Source organism: Triticum aestivum, chromosome 1B (assembly GCF_018294505.1).
Source record: "Triticum aestivum cultivar Chinese Spring chromosome 1B, IWGSC CS RefSeq v2.1, whole genome shotgun sequence".
Taxonomy (NCBI): domain Eukaryota; kingdom Viridiplantae; phylum Streptophyta; class Magnoliopsida; order Poales; family Poaceae; genus Triticum; species Triticum aestivum.
Genome location: NC_057795.1, coordinates 594,450,666 through 594,459,641, shown reverse-complemented (window position 1 = coordinate 594,459,641; position 8,976 = coordinate 594,450,666). Strand labels below are relative to the sequence as shown.

Sequence of the window (8,976 nt, the reverse complement as noted above, 5' to 3'; positions counted from 1 at the left end):
ATTTTCTCCAGTGGTAACTTTGTAAAAAATACAAACTTTGTTTTCTGAAAAAAATTATTTTTTGTATTGATACATGAAGGGCAGCATCGACTTGATTATTTATTATCCAGCAATTTTTGCCCTCTTGTGTGACAAGCATTCTTCTACAGTAGCATCTTGATTTCTCAGTCCAAAAGTAATTCTGGTATCTCATTTGCCTAATTGTTTCTCAGGTCTGTTAGGTACATCTGACTATCCAAAGTTTAGTTCGGTTGTCATGAAAGATTTTGTCATTTGCCTTGCCATGTTTTGTGTGAAAGCAATTTAGGAGTATCTAATTTAGTATACTGTCATAGGTTTAAACGGACAGAAGGTAAAATTTATAAGATGGATTGTCTCTGAAGCAAAGGCAGGTAACCAAACATACACAAGATGGATTGCAGCCATGGATACACAAGAGAGAAGATGATTGAAAGGATTGCATCTTTAGCCATTCCGGACATAAATCAGAGATAAGAATACAGCCCCTACTGGCTTGCTCATCGAACTGATGAAACAGCCACTACAGACTAGGCAATTACACACAGGACCCAACCAGCCAAAACACCTCATCCTGTCACGATAGTAGTCTATGGGGGCGGCTACTCCTTGGTGGCGGCGGTCTTCTTCTTGGGGGACTTGGTGGAGATCTTCTTCTTGGGCGACTTGGCCTCCTTCTCGGCGGCGGCGGGGGACTTCTTGGGGAGCAGCACGGAGTTGATGTTGGGGATCACGCCGCCGTGGGCGATGGTGACGCCGGCGAGCAGCCTGCCGAGCTCCTGGTCGTTGCGGACGGCGAGCAGCAGGTGGCGCGGGATGATGCGGGTCTTCTTGTTGTCCTTGGCCGCGTTGCCGGCAAGCTCCAACACCTGCGATTCAGCCAAGAACCAGATCAGACCGTCGAACAGGGCAAGAACAGAGTAACAGAGGCTCGAGGAGGGGAGAGATCGGCGCATACCTCAGCGGCGAGGTACTCGAGGACGGCGGCGAGGTAGACGGGGGCGCCGGAGCCGACGCGCTGCGCGTAGCGGCCCTTCTTGAGGTAGCGCCCGATGCGGCCGACGGGGAACTGAAGCCCGGCCTTGACGGAGCGGGTCACCGCCTTCTTCCTGTCTCCGCCCTTCCTTCCGGCCATCTTGCTTGCTGCTTCTCCGGCGAGCTGGAAACTACTCGAGATGCGTGGGCGGCGGTGCGGGATCGGAATGCGCGCTGCTCTGTGTTTGTGGATTGGTACGCCAGCGAGGCCGCGGCTTTTATTGGGAGGTGCAAGCTTCAGCGGGACGGCGGCAGGGGGGAGCGATCCGCGTGACGCAGTGTGCCAGCCGTTGGATCTGCGGGGAGTGGGCGGTGAGGATTTGTTTCGGGGGTGGCGATCCGTGGGACGGTAGGATCGGCCAATCAGAGCGCGGGGATTTGCATCACGAAGGGATTTTGCTTCAATTAACACCTGGTTTTCTTTTTGTGCATCATTTAGGCTTTTCCCTCACTTTATCTTGCACCTAACTGGTTTTTCACTTAGATATATCTATTTATGGATGTATGTATATCGTTGTTTTACTATTATTTAAGTTTCTGTTGAATGCATGTACAAAGCCCTCAAACTGGATAAAGAGGGTACGGAATAATGTTAACTAGAGGTCCAGGATCACAATCTAAAGTAAGACTTGCTACCGAAGGAACATGACAAAAATTATTTTGATGTATCTTTACCTTCGGTACAACCTTTTAGATATGAGGTGGTGTCTCGGTCCAGATATACTTCTTTATTAACCACTGATATAGGTGTAGCGAGTCCATTTACAATATAGACATGCGGTGAGTCCCATATTGTTTAACTTGATACTCGTCTTATGCTTAGTTGAAAGTGATTCTCCCTTCTCTTTGGCCTTCCGCTTGAAATAAGCTTCCCTCTGGTTAGTGGGTAGAGTGGTTTTCTTCATAATTGCCTCTACCATGTGAATTGCTTTATATTCCCTAGTATGCTTTACAAACCCTTCATCTGGTAATGCCAAAAACTTGAAATAATCTTTTAAGATGTGGAAAGAGGGGTCATTTCCAATATTAAACTCATGACAAAGATTTTTCATCTCCTTCGGTCAAAAGAAGAATTTAATACTATCATAACTAGGATAAATCTTTGTCTTCTCTTTTGAACATAGGTACCGACTCTCGGTGTTGTGCCGAATTTTGCAAAGCAAACACCATGCCTGTGAAACCTAAGTTCCCATAAAAAACCTTGAGAACCAATATCTAGCGCATGTTTACTTTGTGAGTCAAGTCCACCATAAAAGAAGTTCAAAGTCAAATAATCAGGATATTAATGTTCAGGGCATTCAAAGAGTATAGGTTGATACCTTATATAAGCATCTACCGTTTTTTCACCTGGCCATTGTCCAAAGCTACCAATCTTCCTTCTTATCTTATATAATTTTCTTTGAGGATAGTAACAAGCATAGAACACAGATGATAACTTTTTCCAATTACTCAAGGTACTTGCAAGTTGTTGTAATAGCCAATCGGTAGCTTCCTTTTCAAGACTATAAGGAAACCAAATTGTTTTTGTCTCTTCATTAGTTAGATTTCGCAACTGAAAGGTACCACATGCAAATTCAAATTCTTTAATATGTTTATAAGGACTTTTAGTTCCACCACCACGGAATGTGTTCTTTTTCAACATCTCAAGTAACTGAGGATTTATCTCAAATATTTTACCAGATAGGTCAGGACCGACAGATATGAAGTTTCACTCCTCGAACTGGTCCGGCTACTAGTTGCACACCTACCTGGTAAATTTGTTCTTGAAAAACCATGGTTGATTGCAACCTACAAAAATGTTAGAACATAAAATAATTCAAGACTTAAGACAAAGCCCAAAAGCACTCATCTCCTGGCAATGGCGCCCGGGAAAGCTTGATAGCCTGCAAGTGCACAAGGTTTAGTTGTAGCCTTTTCGAAGTAAGAGTATCGATCCCACATGGAGCATAGGAATTTGACTTTTGCTTGTCATGGTGAATTATGGATTTGTACCCGCGGATAATTCTATACTCCAAACAAAGTGAGGGCGGAATTAAATTGTGATTGAAATGCGAAGCAAACTTTTAAAGTGAGTAACATGAAAGTAATAAGAAAACGATAACTTGAGTAATTGGTGGAATAGAGGAGGAGTAAGGAGTTCTCAGGGAGTTCAGAATCCCCATTGGTATGTTTCTAGGGCGGCCTATGCATGTGCATAGTATGGTATAGATACTTGAGCCATTCTTGACGATTATGCTGGGCAGAGTCGGGTACAGGAACACACACATTCTACTCGAAGTAGACTTCATGACACACATGCCACCACCATAGTCCCCCCTATAGGGGTACAACCATGATAATTAAGGGTTTAACCCCATGGACATGGCCTCTCTAGGGTTCTTTGTAGTTCCATGTCAATTGCAAAGGTTAGGAGTAAAGGCTTTTACTATCACCTTGAATTGCCTTCACATCCTACCACTTTACAACGATGGTGATATACTTCGTGGCCATAAGGCAATAATGTTTAGTGGGGTCCCTTCATGACATTCACGAAGTTATTAAACTAAGCATTCAATAGAGGATCTCATGTCCAAAATAATGATTCAAGTCCTATACATACCAAGGTTCATCCATATCCCAAGAACTACGGGTCTACTCACACATGAAGACATCAATCATCATGATGGGGTGATGGCAAACATGAGTGAATGACACAAGTAACACAGAAGATGACCCACTAGGGTTCTTGATGTTACAATGATAAGGATGCGGATGACGGTGACGGTGGAGATGATGTTCTAGACCCCTTGTGCTTGGTGATGAAGATGGCCTTCTTATCCTTGCCAATCCCTCCTCCGGGTAGCCCGCAGAGGCTGGGATTCCGCCTTCTGGACGAGTTTTGGTCTCTCTGGGCGTCTGACCTCCGATCCAATTTCACGGGGTGAAAGTAGTCATTGAGGCGGCGTCACTGGCACCTCATATAACCACACATACTTGTTCCGATTTCATGGTAGGATTGGGCTACCTTGTTGCACCTTTGTTACCATTGCTACCTGGTACCCCCTCGGTCCAGAAAAGCTTGTCCCATGCTTGTTCCTCAAACGGATGTATCTAGCATTAGGTGCTAGATACATCCATTTGAGGGACAAGCTTTTTCAGACAGAGGGAGTGCTTTTTAAGAATTACCTTGCTATCAAACTATCTGTTACCGATAATTTCAGTGCTTGCAGAGAATACCTTCCTGAAAACCGCTTGTCATTTCCTTCTGCTCCCTTTTGGGTTCAACACTCTTACTTATCGAAAAGACTATGATTGATCCCCTATATTTGTGGGTCATCACCCACCTCTAATTGCCACTTGGAATTATTAGACCATCTGTGCAGGATATCATCCCACTGGTTGCCAACATTGACAAGAGATTGGCTAGCATATAAACTCTTATTTCATATTCATGTAGACTAACATGTATCAACTCTGACATCACCTTGATGCTTGTGTTTTCCATGTGTACTTTCAAGATTCCCACTACCATACTTCAACATTGTGAGAAGTCATGTAGGAGATTTCTTTGGCACAAAAATGATATTAATGAAAGTGGGAGCTGTTTGGCTAGCTGGAATAGTATATGCAGACCAAATTCCCAAGGTGGTTTACGAGTCCTAAATCTAAGGGCACGGATAATGCATTACTCATGAAAATTATTCACAAGATGTACAATCGTGAAGACATTCCATGGATCAATCTACTTTGGGAAGTATACTATGATAATAGGATTGTCCCTCATGCTACTAGTAAGGATCTTTCTGGTGGAGGGATTGCCTAACCCACATGGCTTTATACAGAGGGATTGCTTCCTACAATGTTGGTAATGGTAAGAATGTGCTGCCTTGAAAAAAACATATTCAATGGCGACGTTATGGCGAGAAAATTCCCGCAGTTGCATTCTTTTACCTGGAACAAAAGCATATCCATGGAGCATTTGGCTGCAAAGAAATGGGCAGATCTTTGGAATTGAGAAAAGACCGCTTGCGTCGCCTCCAGGGGCCTGCTAGGCCGCCCTAGCTGCCGCCGCCCTCGACCTCCCTCCTCATCTGCTTTCCGGACGCCGTTGGAGGAGGCCGGCGAGCGAAGCTCGCCCAGCGGACGGCGGGCTCGCCTCCTTTCTTCATGAGGGGATCCTCTGATTGATATGTGATGGCTCCCCTGGGCGTACGACATGAAGGCGAAGTTGGCGCACTCGGGCGGTGGCCCGATGGGATCCCGACGGTGCTGCGGGGGCCGGTGGTGGTAGATCCGAGGTTTCCCACCCCAGATTGGTTCTCCTCCGGGTGGTCGGGCTCGGGCGCCGTCTGGCGGCCCTAAGCGGTGGTGGGCGCGCGTTGGTTGTCCTTCTTCACCGATGTGATGGGGGCGGCTGGAGGCGTTGGCATTGTGCCAGATTCGAACAAGCTAGTGGTGTCATCCCCTTCTAGGGATGAGGGCCAGGTGGCGGGTCCTTGTGGCGGTGGATCTTGGGATCCCGCTCCCGGGGATGTCATGGGACGTGGTGGCCCGTGCACGAGAGATGGAGTTGCTTCGAATAGATCTGGGTGAAAACTTGCGTTCGACTACTGCCAAGGCCGTTGTCAGCGTTGTCTGCGTCATTCCCTTCTTGAAGGCATCACCGTGGAGAATTTCAAGGTCACTCTCTGCTTCCGGGGGAAACCCTAGATAAGTAGATCAGATGATGGCGATGCTCTGTTGTTCTTTCCCCATTGGGGGGTCATTCATGGAGGTACACACGGGCTTGAGGGAACAGAGAACGACTTCTTTGGTGGAGCGGTGCTTCATCTTACACATTGATGGCGGCGGATCCCAGCGGTGTGGCGCTGTGGAGACTCGAGTACGATGCACGAAGATGGACTCATGCAGGAGGAGGGTGTTGTCTGGGTCATGGTGGCATCGATGGCAGAGAGGCTTGGCAAGGTCGGTGCATTAGTTTCTGCTTTGTCGATGGATTGGCGGAAGATGGCGACGACGACACAGAGAGTGCGTCAGACCTATTTGTGCCCCAAACCCAGTATGTGGCTTGGTTGGGGCATCTGTCTTTAGATGTTAGGCATTTGTGAGATGTCTATTTTGTATTAGTCTTGGACTATCGACACCCCTTCATCAGGTGGATAGGAGTGGCGATAGTTGTTGCTAAGATGGTGGCTTCAGACTACCTAATGTACTACTTTGTAAGGTCTTCGTGAATAATTAATAAAATGGTTGCATGCACCTTCCAAATCCAGAGGCCGAAGGTAATCCTCCTTTTCTAGAAAAAGATCTTTGAAATTATTCAGCCCAGTATCAACTCCTGTATTGAATTCAAAGATTCATTTTCTTTTATTATTCATAGAGCTACACCTAGTCTTAGAGAAGGCATGCAATCATGGTTGGATTCTTTGTAAAATTTTCCTATGGACGTTGACACAACATGTACATTACCACCATCATTTATAAATAAATAAATAATGGCACAATAAGGGGTCTTCCCTATCACGTTTCCTACAAAAACAGACGAAACCTCTAAGGGCCTCTTCAATTCGCCTGATTCTAAAAACGTGAGAATAGGACAAACATAGGACTGGCATGACATGCCATTTCAATCCTACATGATTTAGGTTCATTTGATTGCATCATAAAAAACCAAGGATTTTTTTTAAAGATGTTTGAGATGGATAATAGAAATCCTATGGGAAGTAGTACAAAGAAATTGTTAGGAAAAAATATATGAAATTCAATCCTATGAATCAAATAACAAGCATAGGAAAATTTCCTAAGGACTCCAAATTTCCTACGAAAATCCTTCGAATCAAATTGGCCCTAAACTATTTTCTATCTTTTATTTTCTAGAATGGGAACCTCTAAATTATTATAAAATCTCCCACATGAACTAAAATTTCAATAGCGGAAAAGAAAGGAAGAAAATAAAATGAGAGAAGCCAAAAAATGATAACATGATGGTGGACATGGCCCGTGTCGACCTATGATGCGTTGCATTAGTTGGGTGCAGCCGCAGGCTCAATACAAACATGTTGAAGGCCCAATGCCAAACCCCCTCCCTCCCCCCATACACAAACACAATGGTGTTAATCAATCTATATGTGTATGCATCAAGGCGATGGAGGTAAGGCCACAAGGGGAATATATGCCTCATAAGATACAATCATACAAAGAACATTACTAAGAGCATCTCCACTCCCCCCCCCAACATGCCCCCAGGGCTCTTTTTTTAGCACCGACGCTGAAAAATAGGCCTAGTCGCGCCCCTAGGTCCTTGCTTTTCGCCGGTTTGGGCCGAAATAACAATCGGCGAACCCGAGCCGAACCCAGGCACCCGGGGGGTGCCTGGGGGCGCCGGCCGAAGCCAAAAGGCACGTGGGTCCGCTTTGTCAGTGATAGACATGCCTTTTCCCGCCTTTCCCCAACTTTTTTCTCCATTTTGCCATTGTTTCCCCTTTCTGTCCCTCTTCTCCCGCCATTCTCCTCCCATCCGGCCGCCATCCCGCCATGCCGCTGAACAAGTATTCGGCCCCTCGCGCCACTGCCACTGCCGATTCCACCCAGCCGAAGCAGAGGAAGCCGATGGCAAAACCATCAGGCATGTCGAACGCCGAGTGGAGGGCGGAGGTTCAGTGCCAGGAGGTTGTCACCACCAACCAGCGGAATAGGCTCAACGCCAAGAAGGCCCGGGACACGACCGTGTCTGCTCCGGCGGCAGCAGAGCAGGCAGAAGCGTCTCGTGCAAGGATGATGAATCCGTCCAGCAGCCACGACCCGCAAGCTGCGTGGAGCCAACAGAGCGTCGCATCGCCTGCCCGCTTATCGCCGCCGCCACCGCCCTCGGGGTATGCACCCTCGCCTGGCTACACCGATGGTGACGCGCATGGTGGATTCAACCCCAACATCACCTTTCCACATGGCTAGCGCGCGTCACCCTCCGGTATGAACCCCAACTAGCGCACTCCCTCGCCCGTGTTCCCCGGCCTCCAGTACCCCCCATACAACTACTCGCCGCCATCATACATAGCCTCCCTGACACCACCGCTATGTCGTGGCGCCCTGCCCTTCTCGCAAGCCTCGTCGTCACATTTTGGCAACCCCGACGCAACGAAAGTCGACATGGATGAGATCATCACGAGCAGCTCGGTCGCCGCCGCCTCCTCCCCCGGGTTCCACGCGCAAGACGACACAATGGTCACCACCGACGACATGGACGACGAGCTCGACGACGGCGAGGAGGAGGAGGAGTAAGAAGAGGAGGAGGATATGGAACCAGTGCCGACGCCGATGAGGAAAGAGAAAAAGAAGAATCGGGGGGGGGGGGGGCAGGACGAGCGAGCCGCGCGTCAAGTGGACGTCCAAAGAAGATGAGTGCATCGCCGAAGCATGGGAGACCATCAACATGGACCCGGTCATTGGCGCTGATAACCCACAAGTATAGGGGGTCGTTTGTAGCCTTCTTTGATAAATAAGAGTGTCGAACCCAAAGAGGAGCTAAAGGTAGAACAATTATTCCCTCAAGTTCTATCGACCACCAATACAACTATATGCACACTTGACGTTTGCTTTACCTAGAACAAGTATGAAACTTTTTTGCAAGAATAAAACTACAAGTACTTTGTGAGAATAAAACTACGGATAAATTGCAAGGTAATAAAAGTGGATAGCTTTTGTCAACAAGAAAGTCATTTGTCCCTAGGCAATCGATAACAAGTATCGATAATCATTCTTGAAATTTTATATGAGGGAGAGGCATGAGCTAACATACTTTCTCTACTTGGATCATATGCACTTATGATTGGACCCCTAGCAAGCATCTGCAACTACTAAAGATCATTAAGGCCATGAAACCCAACCATAGCATTAATATCAAGCCCTCTTTACTCCCATACGCTATAACCCACTTATCCGCATTTA

The 8,976-nt window shown here is 47.0% G+C and overlaps 1 protein-coding gene across 1 annotated transcript in view; it reads right to left on the bottom strand.

Annotated features, from left to right (window-relative positions):
* Positions 1–445: 445 nt before the first annotated feature.
* The window catches only part of LOC123140890 (histone H2A.1-like), an 82,653-nt gene continuing 74,122 nt past the window's right edge, over positions 446–8,976 (bottom strand). Inside the window, exons 2-3 of the mRNA XM_044560157.1 lie at positions 977–1,087; positions 446–887 (exon numbers count right to left, since the gene is read on the bottom strand). Of these exons, the coding sequence (XP_044416092.1) occupies positions 621–887; positions 977–1,087 (378 nt within the window). The 3' untranslated portion in view covers positions 446–620. The remainder of the gene's footprint in view (positions 888–976; positions 1,088–8,976) is intronic.